At 45.3% G+C, this 17,512-nt stretch overlaps 1 protein-coding gene across 1 annotated transcript; it reads left to right on the forward strand.

Annotated features, from left to right (window-relative positions):
• Positions 1 to 11,510: 11,510 nt before the first annotated feature.
• LOC119357213 lies at positions 11,511 to 16,845 on the forward strand. The gene has a single exon (XM_037624206.1). It carries the CDS (start codon positions 11,511 to 11,513, stop codon positions 16,527 to 16,529), a length of 5,019 nt encoding a protein of 1,672 aa, XP_037480103.1. The 3' UTR covers positions 16,530 to 16,845.
• The last annotated feature ends 667 nt before the right edge of the window (positions 16,846 to 17,512 follow it).

Raw genomic sequence — 17,512 nt, forward strand, 5'->3', positions numbered from 1 at the left:
GCCTTGTGCTGCCCCGCGTCAAAAGTTTAGTACCACCTCGCTAGCTGAGAGTGCTCGAGAGCAGTTTATAAGCGCTGTTGCGCCCACCCTCTCGAGCTCCTCTCAATTGTAGGCTTTCGGTCCTAACTGTACACTGTGTGCCTGTGGGCCTACTGGGCCTCCTGCAGGCCTCAATCCTTACCCATGGTAGGATTTCTAGTCGTATTCAGGCCGTGGGGGCCCGGTAGGTGGACCTTTTTTTCTTTGTTGCTTTATTTATTTTATTTTGTTTCTACTTACAACAAAATACTTATTGTTGCTATTTTTATTTACTTTATTAAAGTTTATTTTTAATTATTTTTCTTTTAGGTCATAAAAATTATAAAATTTCCGTTAGTGCCATTAGTTTTCAAATTAGTTTTTTTGTTTTCTTTGTTGCTTTATTTATTTTATTTTGTTTCTACTTACAATAAAATACTTATTGTTGCTGTTTTTATTTATTTTATTAAAATTTATTTTTAATTATTTTTTCTTTTAGGTCACAAAAATTATAAACTTTCTCTTAGTTCCATTAGTTTTCAATTTTTTTTGTTTTCTTTGTTGCTTTATTTTTTCTACTTACAACAAAATACTTATTGTTGCAATTTTTATTTATTTTATTAAAGTTTATTTTTAATTCTTTTTGTTTTTAGGTCAGAAAAATTATAAAATTTCTGTTAGTGCCATTAGTTTTTTTCCATTTTTTGTTTTTTTGCATTATTTATTTTCTTTTTTTTTATTTATTTTTTAATTCTTTTTGCTTTTAGGTAAGAAAAAATATGAACTTTCTGTTAGTGCCACTAGTTTCAGAAAAATTATAAACTTTCTGTTAGTGTCATTAGTTTTCAAATTTGAATAGTTAAAATTTGAATTCTTTGAGATTTGTGTGAATCACAAGTTTGTGATTAACTTTAATAAAAAGTGAATAGATAATTAAGTGACCAAATTAATAGAAGTTCATCATCACATTAAAACCAAAGTACATACATAGTTCTCATCTAACAACATATAGCTCTCCAGAGCATCTAATTAATTAAACCATACATTGAAATTATGTAAAACATTTCAAAGCGAAAACAAATGCAATCATAATCGCAACCAAGGTAACAATTGATCCAACGGCATAATGATACCAAGCCTCGGTATAAATGACATATTTTCTAATCTTTCTCATCTTCAACTGCATTGCATCCGTCTTGATCTTGTGATCATCGACGACATCCGCAACATGCAACTCCAATATCATCTTCTCCTCCTCAATTTTTTTATTTTTTCCTTCAAGTAATTGTTTTATTCTTCAACTAAATTTAACCTCTCGACAATAGGGTCGGTTGGAATTTCCGGTTCAACTACCTCCTACATAAATAAAATCTATGTCACGTTGGTAGGCATAATTGTCATAAACAATAAATGAACCAAATAGTTATAAAAAGATAATATATACCATATCCGAATCATAGCCAGGACGAGGGCCGACGGGGCGGATACCAAAACCATCGCACTATATAATAACAAGCAATAATAAAAGTAAGAAAATTAGACAAGTATCTATCTAAAGTAAGAATTTTTTTCTTTCAGAAAGAAGATAAGAACAAGAGGCTCACCACGATGGTGCTGGCGACGAGATCGGCGCAGGCGATTGACGGCGGTGAAGATGGGAATGGGACGTGATGGGCCGCTAAACCTAGACAAATCTTGAGGAAAATGGAGTTTTGAGATTGAGTTTCGAGAGGAGAAAGCTTAACTAGTGTGGCTCGGGCATTTCATCGAACACCTCATGTGCATAGGAGGTGAGCTAGAGCACCACAAAGCCCTCCCCTCGCCGGCCAGAGAAAAATAGAGCACTGGAGTGCTCTGCTCGCGGGCGAGGGGTATATATAGGCACCTCATTGGTCCCGGTTCGTGGCATGAACCGGGACTAAAGGAAGCCTGTGGTCCCGGTTCAAGCCACCAACCGGGACCAATGGTGGTGGGCTAGGAGCGAGGCCCATTGGTCCCGGTTCGTCCCACCAACCAGGACCAAAGGGGTCAGACAAACCGGGACCAATGCCCCAATGAGGCCCGGTAGGCCCCTGGCCTCACGAATCGGGACCAATGCCCCTATGGATCCTGATTCTGGACTGAACCGGGACTAATGGGCTGGCCCGGCCTGAATCAAAGCCCTCTTTTCTACTAGTGTAATCAAACCAGCAAGCGACCAACTCACTCATGTTTTCAATGAGAAAGTATTTTATAAGTACATGTCAGTGCTCCCACGGTCGTACAGATACACATATGCATTGTTGCTTGCTTGCTTGAGTTTTTCTTTGTAGGTTGCAAGTCCATTGGTTGTTGTATACTGCTAATCCGATAGAACTTCAATTATTTTGTAATTCCGTAGCAAAGCAAGGTCATCACGCTAGTAGCCAAAAGATAGAACACATGATTTTGTTAATATATCTTGAATGCATATGACTATAGTCATCAGCGGGAACTATATTACACTGTACTCACGTGGGTGCCTAGCGGGTAGCACACGGCACCGCCTTATGCCTCGTTCTACGAGCCACCCTATGGGAAGCCACCGCATCCATCCTAGATGCCAGGAACGTCCTCCGGTGCACCTCGAGTGTACCAGTGGCCTCAACAGTCGTCGAATGATGGCAGGGACAACAAATAGACCCAGCATGTGCTTGGGGGAGGTCAATTCCTCCTTTCTCCTTGCATTTTCTTTTCATTTAGCATGTTTACTTTCATTTTTGCATAATAAAAGTTAGACCAACTTTTTGATTATTTTGTTGAAGCTCTCCTTTTGGTTTAATCCCAGATTTTGTCTGTTTAGTGGAAGAACGGCTGTAGCGGAAATGCTATGATGCGAAGCTCAACTTTCTAATCACTTGTATCTTGGTTATGAGTGGCAAGGTGGGTATATTTGTAATTGTTATCATTGGCAAGATAACGGCCCCTAAAATTCAATATTAAAAACACAAAGCTTGTTCACTAATTATGTTTGTGGCTTCCGATCATGGTAGCTACAGTGGCGGCGCCAGGATTTTGAGGCTGGGTATTCATTGGCACAAAAAAATTACTCTAAATGTATTATAAAGACACCAGTACAACAATAGTAATTTTTTAATGCATCAAACCATACTAATTATACATAAACATAAAGACACCAGTACCTTTTGATTGACAGATTGATGATATCCCATTTTATTATATAACTTTGTGATCGCCTTTTTGGAAGAGATTGATGACATCCTCGTCCTTTACTTGATTGAAGAATTCTCTCTCAACAAATGTAACCAAACAATTGTTCAAGTAATCATCACCCATTTTGCTCCTTAGCTTATTCTTCACATAGTTCATTGAAGAGAACACCCTTTCAACACTAGCAATAGCTACTGGCAGAATTAATACCAACTTAAGAAGCTTGTAAACAATATAATATTGTTCATGCTTGTTTGTCTCGACAAGCATAACTGAAAGCTCACACAGATTCTTCAAGTTTTGAAACATTTCATCTCTACGCACATGAGTAACATACATGTTTAGTTGCCATGGAAGTCTTGCCAGTTCATCACTTGTGAAATCATTAGCATAAAACTTTGTAGCAAGCCTAACCAATTTCTCTTGATCATAAGCAGCAAATAGACAAAGTGGACAAAATGTTGCCATGCAAGAAAGTACATCTGTGTTTACCTCATCAAATCTGCCATTCAACTCACTAATTTGCCTACCAATGACACTCACATACATATCAACTTTGAAGCGACGGTAATTCGTTGCACCATTAAAGAAACCCCTTCTAGGCCGGCCAGCGGGAAAGTAAGGACCTTCCATATCAACAATTTTGATCTTATGCTTTGTACAAAAAGATGTGACCTTTTTGAGAAAATCATCCCATCCAGGATCAGTCCTCAAACCCTCCAAGTGATACTTTGTGATATCAACAAGCTCAATAGCATGAACAATATCTTGGTCTTGCTTTTGCAAAGCTCTACTCAACTCATCTGTGTATCCAAATATTTCTTGCATCAAGTGTGCCATGAAAACAAACTCAAATGATCGAAATGGTGTCAATATGGTTAGAGCCGCTTGCGCCTCCGCACCATGGTACTCTTTTCCAATCTTGATGAGGACTCGTCGTATTGCACCATACATACAGATGACATGGTTCACGGTTTTGAAGTGAGAGCCCCAACGTGTATCACATGGCCTTCCCAAACCCATTTCCTGATTCAGCACACTCCCCGTTTCTACTTCTTCCAATTCCAATGCATCAATGAGTTCCTCAGCCTGAGCTATACGAAGCATTCTCATCTTTTTACAAGACATGCCAAGAGCATTTAACAAGTGTGCAAGTTGTTGAAAGAACCAAGTACAATCACCACTCTCTTTAGCAACAGCAACATGAGTTAACTGTAGTTGATGGGCAAAACAATGAACATAGTAGGCAGAAGGAGACTCATCCATAATCAGTTTTTTTAGGCCATTAGCATTACCTTTCATGTTGCTAGCTCCATCATATCCTTGCTCACGAACCATTGCAAAGGTCAAATTGTACTTCATAAGCATTTGCTAAATTGCAGCTTTAAGTGTCAAAGAGGTAGTATCTTGAACATGAGCAAGACCAAGAAATCTTACAACCGCCCTTCTTTTATTATCAACATAACGCAAGCAAATTGCCAACTGTTCATTTTGATACACATCACTAGACTCATCTGCAAGTATTGCAAAGTGGCCACCATCAAGTTCTTCAATGACTAATTTTGTAGTCTCTTGTGCACAACATTTTATTAACTCATGTTGTATATCATGGTGAGTCATCTTGCAGTTCTGCGGAGCATTTTTTAGAACAACCCTATCAACCTCTTCAAAATTTCCAGCTAGCCAATTTAAAAGCTCAAGAAAATTTCCTTTATTTAGTGACTTTTCACTTTCATCATGTCCTCTAAATGCCAAGCCTTGGTGCAATAGAAATCTCAAACATTTGAGTGTCCATGTCGAACGCTGCTTATACAAAGCCTTATATCGTGAGGTGTTTGAAGCAAAAGACTCCCTAATTGATGCTTGTGGTGTAGTGAACATATCATACTTCTCTTGAGCTTCAGCATGAGCACTACTAACCTCACCTTCATGTTTCTTCAATCTCGATTTCATGTTCCAGTTCCTAAATCCATTCTTCACAAATGCATCTCCACCGGGATATTTTGTCTTATCCTTGAACAGATAGCAAACAAAGCAGAAAGCTCTATCTTTTGTCACACTATACTCAATCCATGGAAATTCTTTAAACCAAGCACGACAAAAGCGACGGTCAACTCCACTTTTATTTGTATACTCAAAGTTATGATTCTTTGGTTGACATGGCTTCATCTCAATATATCTTCTTCTTACTCTATCTTGGCCATTGACAGCATACATTGAGATGGGAATCCGCTTCCCAGGATCAGGTTCGAGTGCCTCCAAATCTGCTTCCATTGGTTCATCATCCGCATCACTTGTTTCAGCATCTTTATCAATTGGGGTTAGGGTTGCTTCTCTGCTCTCCGGTTCACATTCCGCATCCGGTGCTTGCACTAACGCCAATTGCAAATTGCTCTCAAGTTGAACATGAGAGGTACAAGTACCCGATGCAGCTACAGTCTGATTCGGTGTAGACATTTCATCAATCTTCTTTTCTTTGGAAGCTTTTTCCCACAATGCAAGAATCCTATTGCCACCGCCAGTCCCATTCTTCTTCATCATCTACATTACAACAAAACAAGGAAGAAATTAGCATCTACAAATTAACAAAACAAGGAAGAATCCTACTCCAGCTGCAAAATTGAATCAACTAAAGAACTGAAACTCTGTTTTCTTTAATACTGTACTTAAACGCAGGGCACTGACGCAGGCGGGAGAAAGAAACTGCCGCTGGGCGCTGGACCCTGGGCTGGGCGGCGCCGCGGCGGGCGATGGGCGGCTGGGGCGGGGTGGACGGCGGACGGCGAGCGCCGGGCCGGGGCGGCGTCGCAACGATGCAGTCTGAGGGGCGGCCGGCGGACGGCGAGCACCGGCGGCGCTGAGCGGCTGAGGGCGGAGCGGGGGCGGGGCGGCGGGCGGTGACTCGGTGAGCGGGAGCAGGGGTCGCTCGCGCTGGTCGCTGGGCCTGGGCGGCTAGGGCTCGAGCAGGGGAAGTGGGGATTGGGGAACGACCGAACGAGGCAACGAGCGAGAGAAGGGAGTGAGCGGTGGGCCGTGCGCGTTGCAGCTATGTATTAATTTTTTTGCGCTCAATAATGGGTATTCATACGAATACACATGAATACCCTCAGCGCCGCCAGTGGGTAGCTATATTTGACAATGGCACTCTTGGAGGAAAGTAGCTACTTGATTATACTTACCTAGATGGAAATATTTGATGGAAGTGTCATGTGCAAAATTGTTTGAACTATCAATAAGAGAGGCGCTTCAGACTTCTTCCACCACCTAGCTATCTATCAAGACTTGAGAGGAGAACTAGAATTAATGTTATGAAAACTATATGTGGCTAGATAGAGAGCTTATCTACAGGACGGGTCATTGGGCAATGGCGCAGCGGTGCCATCAGTGGTCGGGGAAGAAGGGAGACATGTGGAGTGGAGGCAACCTTAGGGGTGAATGCGATGTGGAGTGGCAACGACCTTGGGGGATGGATGCAATGCCAAGGGATTGGGATCTTTACATAATTGGTCGGAGAGGATTGAGGTTTCTGAGTATTGATGGCGAGCATTGATGGCGAGCCGTGCAGGAAGCCTATGTGGTTGCGCGGGAACGAGCTCGCCGATGCTTCATCTGTGCCTCTTGGAGCCGACGCTTGGCCATCGGAGATGCATACTATGCGATGGGCAGGCATGCCCTGAAGCCACCATTGGGAACGCGCTGACATGACCAATGGTTTTGGCTACACTGAATGACTCGTTTAGAGATGTTGCTGGAAAATGTAACAAATATTGCTATTAGCAATTTGTAACAAACTGCATTTCCTATATTTGTACCAGACACGGTCGCCTCTTCGGTGACTTGCGTTCGCGGAAATACAAGTTGTTCCGAGAGCAAAATGAAAACGGAGAAGGAAGAATCAAATGCTATCTCCACCCAAAAGACCAAGGATTGGATGATATCAAAGTCACCTGCCCAAGTAGTTGAGTTGTCGACAAGTTTATCACACCTATAGAAGGGGCCATATATAGCAAAATTGTAACATGGGGCAACGAATCAATTAACTACGCATCCTTGCAGAATACCAGAAATGACACGAGAAATCGTAATGATAGATCTGCAGCCTGCTGAAAAGTAAAAAGAGGACAGAAAAGAAAAAGAAGCTGGGTAGAGGGTTGATGCTCTGCCTGGTGATAACTTGCCAATAGACGCCTTGATCGTGCTTTCTTGCAGAACTATACATCTTTTCTTTTCTTTTTTTTACTTCATCGGCACAATTTAACTGTGTCCAGATCGATTTTAGGTCTTTCATTACGACAATTATCTGTTTATGTATATATGAAGCAAGTGAGAGCGCATCTCAGAAACATCATCTGCAGTAGAGAACCGACGACCCTTCATGCTCGCCTGCTTTATGAATAAAACATTCATTAGACACAGGGCAATAAAAATACCCTAGTCCAGCTCCCGGTTAGAGCAAATTTTCTTGAAGTATCTCGGCCGCCGCTTCTCTTCCTTACTAAAAATACCCTAGCTAGGTGCTAGTACATGCCTGCGTCAAAAGCATTCATTATTGGAACATGGAAAATGATGAGAGAGAAAAACCGATGGTGCCTAAAAAATGTTCTTCTATTGAAGAGAAAGGATGGAAGGATCATGCTAGTAAAAAATGGATGTCATTAGTTAAGAAAAATAAAACCCATAGGCCATATCTGTGTATAATCATTCAACCTTTTGCCTATGTGGTGTTTATGGACAAATAAAAATTTAGCCTGCACCCCTTTGTTTTAGGAGACTTATCAGTGTAAACCTTCCTATTATTATTTTAATACTGAAACAATATCATGTGATGACTGCTATTTCAACATGTTTATCCGTTACAACTATTCTTTGAACATGGTCATCAATGTTACTACTGTAATTGTCCCAAAGTGCATGGTTAATAGTGCAGGCTCTTCAGTGTTCCTGGAGCAAAATAGAAGCAAATGAGAAAGAAATACAGATGCTATCTCCGTGCAAAGAACCAAGGTTCAAATGAAATCAAAGCCACTTGTCAGCCACGTAATCGACTTGTCGACAAATTTATCACATGGAAGGGACGATAACAAAAATCGTAACAAGGGGATGAGGAATCAATTTAATGATGCTTCCTTCAAGAACACCAAAGATGACACGAGAAATTGTCATGAAGGATCAGCATGCCTCCTGAAAAGTAAAGGAATAACAGAAAGAAAAAAGAAGGAAGAAGCTGGGTAGGGCTGATGCTCTGGCTAGAGATAACTTGCAGAAGACTACCAATAAACGCCTTTCTTTCTGAGATTGCCGATGGACACATTGATGTTCTTCCATGTAGAATTCTGTTTTCTTTTGAAACTTCATCGACACAATTTAACTGTTGCCAGATTTTAGGTCTTTAATTATGACAAGTGTATATGTATAAATGAACCAGTGAGAAGAATGTCGTCTAACAAACATCATCTGCAGGGGAGAACCAAACACCCTTCACGTTGCCTGCACTATGCACACAAAACATTCTTCAGAGAACAGGGCAACGACCCAGTGGAAGGGTGGCGTAGTGCTGAGGCACCCAGGTCGACTCCCGCTTGGAGGAAGAATCAAATGCTATTCCCTTCCAAATGACCAAGGTTCGAATGAAATCAAAGGCTTGAGCTTTCGACAAGTTCATCACACGGAAGGGACCATATATAGCAAAACTGTAACAGGGGGCGATGAATCATTAATGAGCGTCTCCTTCCAGAAGGCCAAAGATGACACGAGAACTTACCAACTGTGGTTGCTTGCAGAACTATGGGTTCTTTTCTAACTTCATCAGCACAATTTAACTGTGATCAGTGAGAACAAGGCCATCTCAGGAACATCTTCTGCAAGGGGTACCAAAGACCCTTTATCTTGATAGTGGTAGCACTGATGCACCCAGGCTGGCTCCTGCTTGGAGCTAATTTTCGAAGTATATATCACCCGTTTGCTTCTCTTCCCAAATAAAAATATCCTCGCCTGCATTTTAAAACAAAACATTCATCAGAATGTGGAAAACACTAAGCACTTCATCCTGCTTGCAACTGATTTTCAAAGACTGCGCATTGCACGCGTTTTTAGAAAAGGAGGATGACCCCCGGCCTCTGCATCTGGGAGATGCATACGGCCACTTTATTGATTATTCTCAGGACCTTACAAAGTATTACAACAATGAGTCTGAATCCACCATCTTGGCAACACATGCCGCTACTTCTATCCAAAATGATGAAGGGGTGCTAGCTGGGCCACTACCCAAACCACTCACCTAAGCCTAACATCAAAAGCTGGAAACTGAAACATATTCGGAAGCCCCAGCCGAGCCACATACCGGGTCTGGGGCACAATCCGATCAGACGCACTCGTGTGCCGTCACCGCCATCTTCCACAGATCCGTCTTCAGATCATATTGAGGCTTCTACTTTGATTGGCCACTCTGCCATCGACGTCACCATGACGCCAGACAGCAACCTCCTCCTGCGCGAGTCCATCTCCGCGCATCGGGCGGCGAGCCTCCACAGCGCCATGCCGCCGATCTTCGCCGCCATCAATGAGTGAGATAAAGTACCGCTCCACCACGGCATGTACAAGGTGAGGAAGGGCGAGGTCCCCATCGTAGACACGGCCGGAAGAGAAGCACCGCAGCCCCGAGACACTGCCCGGAGCTGCGACGCAGTAGTCAGGCGGGCCGCCACCAGGAACCAGACAAGCTCGCCATGCACACCCAGCATCCCCATGCCGAAGTCGGCGCCTTCAAGAAGGTGACGACGCTGTGGCGCCGCCGCCGCTTAGCCACCGGGGCTAGGGTTTTCACCCGGGCGCAGGGGAAGGGGGTAGGCAGGGGAGGTTTAGCCTCGGCGCCGCCACCAAAGAGGGAATGGCGTCCGGGACGCCATCGACGCCGTGACCGCCACCGGCGGCCAAGGGTTTCCCCCGGCCAAGCGCCCTGCCTCCACCACCGAACCAGCCACAACATCAGCAGGCACGTGTACGCTGGAGATCCAGGCCGGCCGGAGGTCATGCATCACGAGCAGACCAGGATCGCCTCCGATCTGACGAGGGGAGCCCGGGGCCTCCCCGCGCCATGACCTGCGCCCACCGGGACCTCGCTGCCCACGCCGGACCCTCACCATCGAAAGGGAGCGGTCTCGCCCCGCCGCCACCATCCCGGGAGCCGGCGCCGGCTTCGCCGGCCATTCCTCCGGTGGCGGCGAGGTGGGGAGGGAGGTGGGAAGGGTGTAAGGCGCCGGATCTGGGTTCCCCCGTCGCCGCCAGGGAGGGCGACGCGGGGGACGCCAATGTCTTTAAAAATGAGGGAGAATTTCACTTCTCCGGCCTCTGCATCAACTAGGGATGCATACGGCCATTTTAGTATGAGTACCAAGATAAACATGGTCCTCAGAAATAAATGGGGAAAACCCCTGTGCATCACTTGTCAATTCTAGAAATTGAACTTGGTCGTTAGGCTGCACAACCGCATGCCCAACCACTGAGCCAAGGCCATCCTTCCGTCTACTACTTTAGACTATCAAAGATGAAATGAGAAATCTTGATGAAGGATCTGCATGCAGCCCGCTGAAAAGTAAAGAAATGACAGAAAAGAAAAAGAAGAAGCTGAGTAATGGGTTGATGCTCTTCCTGGAGGAGTAGGCAAATCGCGGTCCCCAGGTCCCCTGCCCACATACATTCATCATGAAGGCTCATGCTGAAAGAAGTAAAGAATGTAGAGAAAGGAAAAGAAGAAGCTGCGTTAAGTGGCGTGGGTACCAGGAAGAATAGAAGAACAAATCCTTTTGCTAGCTGCCCATGGCACACACGGAAGAACGGCGTATCCTTCCACAAGATCAAAGATGGAACGAGAAATCGTGATGAAGGATCTGCGTGCAGCCTGCTGAAAAAGCAGAGAAAGCAGAAAAGTAAAGGAACAAGCTGGGCAATGGGTTGATGCTCTGCCTGAAGGTAGCGGGCACGCTAGGAAAATCGTGCATTCCCCAGGTCCCCTACCCTGCTACGTACGTTCATCATGAAGCCTCTGCAGGCTGCAGCTGAATGAAAAAAGTAAAGAACGTAGAGAAAAGGAAAAGAAGAGTAGAAGAACATATCCTTTTGCTAGCTGCCCACGGCACACACAAAGACAGAGATAGACGTATGCATCGCATTGCATGCAAGGCCACACCACCCAGAGGCATGCATGCTAGGTGCTAGCCTAGCCTGGTTCTGCTAAACCGATCAATCAAACTCCTGAGACACCATCACACGCACCAGGCGGCTGGCGCCGGTGGAGGGATTTATCCATGGCCGAGCTCGCGAGCGCCGTGAGCACGCTGCTGAGCGTAATCAGCCACGAGGCGCAGAGGCTCGGACGCGTCCGGCGTGACGTGCAGTTCATCAAGGAGGAGATCGAGAGCATGAGCAGCTTCCTGGAAGACCTGTCTAGGGAAAGCTGCGAGCACAACAAACAGGTCCAAACCTGGATGAAGCAGGTCCGGATCCTGGCCGACGACTGCAAGAGCCGCATCGACCTCTACCTCTACCGCGGCGACCCCAGATTCCACCTACCCAGGGGAGGCCCCCGCCGCTACCTCTTGTGGGCTCCCTGGCAGCTGCGCAAGCTGCTCGCGCAGCACCACGCAGCAGACCAGCTAAGTGAGCTCAAGGACCGGGCCCATGACATCAGCAACCGCCGATTGAGGTACGGCGTTGAGATCAAAATGGTGGAGTCATCATCATCTTCCAAGATGGCGGAGTCATCATCATCTTCGAGCGCTAGGCTCACTGAGCCATTGTGGTTACATGGGGATGGTACACTAAAGGTGGCTTTGCCCATGACTAGTAGGAAGTTGGACAAGGAAGACTACTTTAGGAGGAGGCTAGATCACTGGATTGGAATGGTGGTGCAGAAGTGGGCGGAACTGGCGACGGCCGGATCAAAACCGTTACTACCATCCATTCTCTTTGTGGTACAAGAGACCAAGGATGCCGATGCTCTTGGGAGTGAAGCACTGAACGTGGCAAAAGCTTATTTCAAGAGGGCAGAGGATGCGCAAGATAAGGGCATGCCATCGGAGACTTGTGTTCTTCCGCATGAAGATAAAGCTTTGCCACAAGAGATCGAGGCCGTCAGCGCTCTTGGGCATGAAGATAAGTCAGCTGTGCCACCAAAGGGCAAGGACGTCAACGCTCTTTCCTCAAAGATAAGGGAGTGCCACCAGAGACCAAGGAGGTCGTCACTCTTGTGCATGAAGATAAGGTGCTTATGCCTCCGAAGAAGAAGGATGTCGGTGCCACCGGAGACCAAGGATGACAAGACCCTTGCACATGAAGATAAGGTGGATGTGCCATCGGAAACCAAGGGCGACGGTGGCGCTCTTGTGTATGAAGATAAGGCGGACGTGCACCCGGAGACCAAGGGCGATGGCGGCCCTCTTGTGCATGAAGATAAGGCAAATGTGCCAGCGGAGACCAAGGGGGGCGGTGGCACTCTTGCGCATGAAGATAACGCGGATGTGCCATCGGAGACCAAGGGCGGCGGCAGCCCGCTTGCGCATGAAGATAAGGCAGATGTGCCATCGGAGACCAAGGGCGGTGGCGGCCCGCTTGCGCATGAAGATTACGAGGATGTGCCATTAGAGACCAAGGGCAGCCATGGCCCGTTTGGGCATGAAGATAAGGCGGATATGCCAGCGGAGACCAAGGGCAATGTTGGCGCTCTTGCGCATGAAGATAAGGTGGATGCGGGAGTGGAAACAAAGGGTGACGGTGGCGCTCTTGCGCATGAAGATAAGGCTGATGTGCCAACAGAGACCAAGGACGGCCCTCTTGCACATGATGATAAGGCGGATGTGCCATCTGAGAGCAAGGGCGACGGTGGTGAAAATAAGACGAATGTGCCAGCGGAGACCAAGGGCTACGGTGCCATTCTTGCGCATGAATATAAGGCAGATATGACAGCAGAGACCATGGGTGATGGTGGTTCTCTTGAGCATGAAGATAAGGCGGATGTGCCATCGAAGACCAAGGGCGGCGGCATGCATGAAGATAAGGTGGATGTGCAATCGGAGACCAAGGGAGACGGCAACACTCTTGCACATGAAGAGAAGGCAGATGTGTCACCAGAGACCAAGGACGCAGGAAATGTCGTCTTGGTCGACGTCCCTATGGTGCACTACATGTTTGTAAGGCTACGACCCCACATGATTCTCTACTACATCCTGGCTGAGATCAAGCGGCAGCAAGCCATGGATGATCCTCCTGGTCGCTTAAAATTGGATACTTATTTTCAAAGAAAGGAGACGATGGGTGAAATCAAGAAAAAGATAGAAACAATGAGTGTTGACAAGAAGATTGAAGCCATCAAAGAAGAAATTCTCAAACTTCAAGTTTCAAGGTCGGAGTTGTCAGAGATGCAAAAACTACACATTGGCGGAAAAACTTTGGCAGACAATATCAGCGGTAAAACACTGGGCCAACTCTTCTGGGTGCTCATCTACCAATCAACTAGTCCTGCTGCATCTGAACAAGGCAAAAAGATCAAATCCATGGTAGCACAATCGTACGATGTCATCATCAAGCAAACAGCCAAGGAACTTCAATTGAAAATAGAACTTGAAGAAAAATTAGAATATGAAGACATCCTGTGGAAGGTATTCCCAAATTCGATCACCACGACTGCCAATAGTACTCCTAGAACAATGGTGGATGATATCATCAAAGATATGGTAAAAAAAGAGGTTAAGGAGATGCTGCCAGAGCTGCAGGAATTAGGCATGCCTGACAGTAATCGAGAAGCAGGCAGTGAAGGAGCTCAAAAGACCCCAGAAATTGATTTTGTAGGGAGCACAGAGAACATGATGGAAGAAATCAAAATGAAGATCACGGAGCAGATCAAGGTCAAAATGGTCGTGCAAAAGATTCAAGAATGTTTGAGAGGTAATCAAAAGATCCTGCTCATCCTCAAAGTGTATGACAAGTATGTACCCCAATGGGAGGAGACCAGAAACAGTTTGAGCCTGTTGGGGCTGGAGTGCCCCATCGCCGGTGCTGTCATTGTGGCCAAGATCACTCGAGAGGACAACATGCAATATTTTGGCTGTCCAGGGTCGGAGCTCATAGAATATTCTCCTGTTGGCCTCTACTTTGATACCGTGCTACAGGTTACAAGCCAGTATATGAATGATCAAAACAGCCACCAGGTTCTTCGCGACATCTTGTGGGAGTGCAAGCAAGATGAATTCTGCATGAAGATCTTTGCTCATGCATTCTACGCCAAACCCAACAGGAGCACTGAAGAGTTGAGAAAATTGCACTACACCATTCGTTCCAGTCCCACACACACATTGCCGAGTATCATGTTGAAGTTCTCCTACAGGGAGCTACCTAAAGAGTACATGTCTTGTTTGTTGTACCTCGCTATCTTCCCTCAAGGACAAACCATCAGGCGGTCAACCTTGATAGGACGATGGGTTGCAGAAAGGCTGATAACCACCAAAGACTGGCGCTGGTCCTCTTCAGTGTATGAAGCTGAGAAATGTTTTGATACGCTTGTTGACCGGTACCTTGTTTGTCCTGCTGGCATTGGTGCTACTGGAAAGGTCAAGAGCTGCACAGTGCATAAGCTAGTTTATGGATTCATTACCAAGATCGCCATGCAGCAGCACATTCTGGAGACACGGTTGTCACATCACTTGGCTCGTCACTTCTCCGTATTCAGCGATGTCCGCCTCCGCAGCTCAGAAACAATCGAGGATTTCTTTAAAAAGTCATCTCAGTTCTACAAGCTCAAGGTGGTAGATCTAGAAGGCTGTCATTGCTTCCAACAGAAGAACAAGTTCTACCTGAGGGACATATGCAAGAACATACTGATGCTCAAGTATCTCAGCTTAAGGAGAACGGATGTTACCAGGCTGCCCAGTGAAATCAACAATCTTCAAGAGTTGGAGGTATTGGATATCCGCGAGACCAAGATTCCTGCATCAGCAACAAGAAATATCCTGCTCCGAATGCTGAAGCTTCTGTTGGTTGGTCATGTTGATTCAAGTCCAAGTTGTCCTGACTTCCCCAGTGTCCAGATGCCTGAGAAGATTCAAAAAATGGAACATGTGGAGGTACCATGCAATGTCAAGCTTCAGAATGGTCTGCAGCGTCTGTTGTCTAGTCATGTTGATTCAAGTCATGCTGACTACTCCAGTGTGCAGATCCCTGTGAAGATTGAAAAAATGAAGGGTGTGGAAGTGTTGTCCAATGTGAAGCCGAAGAATCATAGAGACTTGGTAAACATTGGAACTCTAAATAACCTGAAGAAGCTTGGTGTGGCTATCAACAAGGAGAGTTACCTCAAGCCATTGCTTAATGCAATCAGTGACCTCCTAAACCACTCCCTCCGTTTTCTGTCAATTACACTTGACATAAGCATACACAAGGACCCTGCAGCAGAGGTGAGTCTAGAAAACAAACCCAAGTATCTTGAGAGCCTAACTATCAATGGAAGCAAAAAGTGCCCCGAGGATATCAAAAGCACTAGCACACAAATGGGGAAGCTACTTAAATCATTGACCGAATATGGAAATCAACTCGCCAAGGTAAATATAAGTTGCACTTTTCTAAGCCAGGAAAATCTCATGGTCCTTGGAAAGCTTGAGAACTTACACTGTGTCAAGCTTCGACACAGTGCGTACAATGAGAGCAAGCTCACTTTCAATAAGGGAGAATTCGAAAATCTCAACAAATTTCTTGTTGAGGGAAACAACATGGCTGAAATCACATTTGATAATGGAGCAGCTAGTAACCTCGAGAAGATCGTTTTGTCCTCCACCGACATAGTCTCTATCAGTGGAGTCAACTGCCTTCAAAAACTGGAGGAGCTTGAGCTGAAGGGCATCAATAACAAGGACATGGTGAATTCATTATTTGACAAAGCCAAACACATAGGCAAGGTGACTCTTCGTGATACAATGCTGGAGCAAGGTGATCTAAAAATCCTCGCCGGCAACAATAAGATGTGCTCCCTAGTGCTCCTGGGGAAGTTTTATAATGGCAGTCATGTTATCTTCGAAGATGAATTCCAGAAGCTCAACCTTCTTATTGTTCACTCCTCTGAGTCTGACATCACCGAGATAAGCTTTACCAACAGGTCTCCTAATCTTGAGAAGATCGTCTGGTCATTCAAGGAAATTGTTTCTCTGTCCGGAATCGACAAGCTTCCTGCATTAAAGGAGCTGGAGTTGAAAGGTGGTGACAGTGTCCCTAATAAGTTGAAAGAAGACATTAAAAAACAAAAGATTAGGCTTGACTATAAACCCAGGGATAGGCCATAAAAATAAGAAGAAAACAAAAGAGAAGCAGATGGTGCAAGATGCCCATCCTTGGGGAAGGCGAAGAACTGGTGCTGGAGGAACTGAAGGGCTTCCCGTTACTTCGTCCATTCATCGTCAATTCCTGCAATGGTATGTGTTTGTGTGTGCTCGTGTGATTTGCCATTGTGTGTTTCCGTCTACTGAGTGTGCATTTGTGTTCGGCTTGTGCCGAGTGATTTAAGTGGTGTGGGTGTATCCAGTTACTTGTCCTGACCTGCATGTGTGGCTTGTGATTGTGGTCGAGCATAATGGTTGTGCATATGCTCACGGGTCTGGATTTGTGTGGCTTTCCTCTGGACAAAATGGTTCCATGTAATAAGTGTGATGCTTGTACGCACATTTGACTTCTTATTAATATATACTGTTGTGTGTTATATCATGTGCTTTGGCTGAGTTCTGCAATGATGAACTGGTTGTATGTCATATATGTATACATAACAACGCAGCTACCAGCAGCAGTTAATTATAGCCCTTGAAGTGGAGTTTTATGCAGATCAGAGGTTTCTCAGATATTTGTCCGTCTTCTCCCTAGCTAGTGTGGTAGTTAAACCGCACATGGTTTCATGCAAGTCATCACTGATCTAATGACAAATAGCAAGGTCGGTAAAGTCATTGGCCAAATAAACAGAAGTTTCATAGACTAAGCTTCACTAGAGTCCTCTTGACAGATTTCAGTAACAGGCTCACAAATGACCAGACACCTATGTTCAGTGCGCAAAAATTCCATAAAGCTGTTGATAGAGATTTCACTTACTGTTGAATCTCTTCTCAAGGAACAAGGCCACATTTACTTTGCAAAACTGAGAACACCACCAAGTGAGGAACCGTGAGTCACTTGTACCCTGTTATCTTCCCCTATCAGGATTCAGGACAATGCGACGCCAACAGCTTCCTTGTCAGGTAGATCAAAAGCAGAGTATAAGAAGCAAGGAAGTTCTGTATCC

This window comes from Triticum dicoccoides, chromosome 2A (genome assembly GCF_002162155.2).
Source record: "Triticum dicoccoides isolate Atlit2015 ecotype Zavitan chromosome 2A, WEW_v2.0, whole genome shotgun sequence".
NCBI lineage: Eukaryota > Viridiplantae > Streptophyta > Magnoliopsida > Poales > Poaceae > Triticum > Triticum dicoccoides.

Bases quoted from the DNA above. Each gene is read 5' to 3' on its own strand.
- LOC119357213 (XM_037624206.1), top strand. From the start codon at position 11,511: ATGGCCGAGCTCGCGAGCGCCGTGAGCACGCTGCTGAGCGTAATCAGC.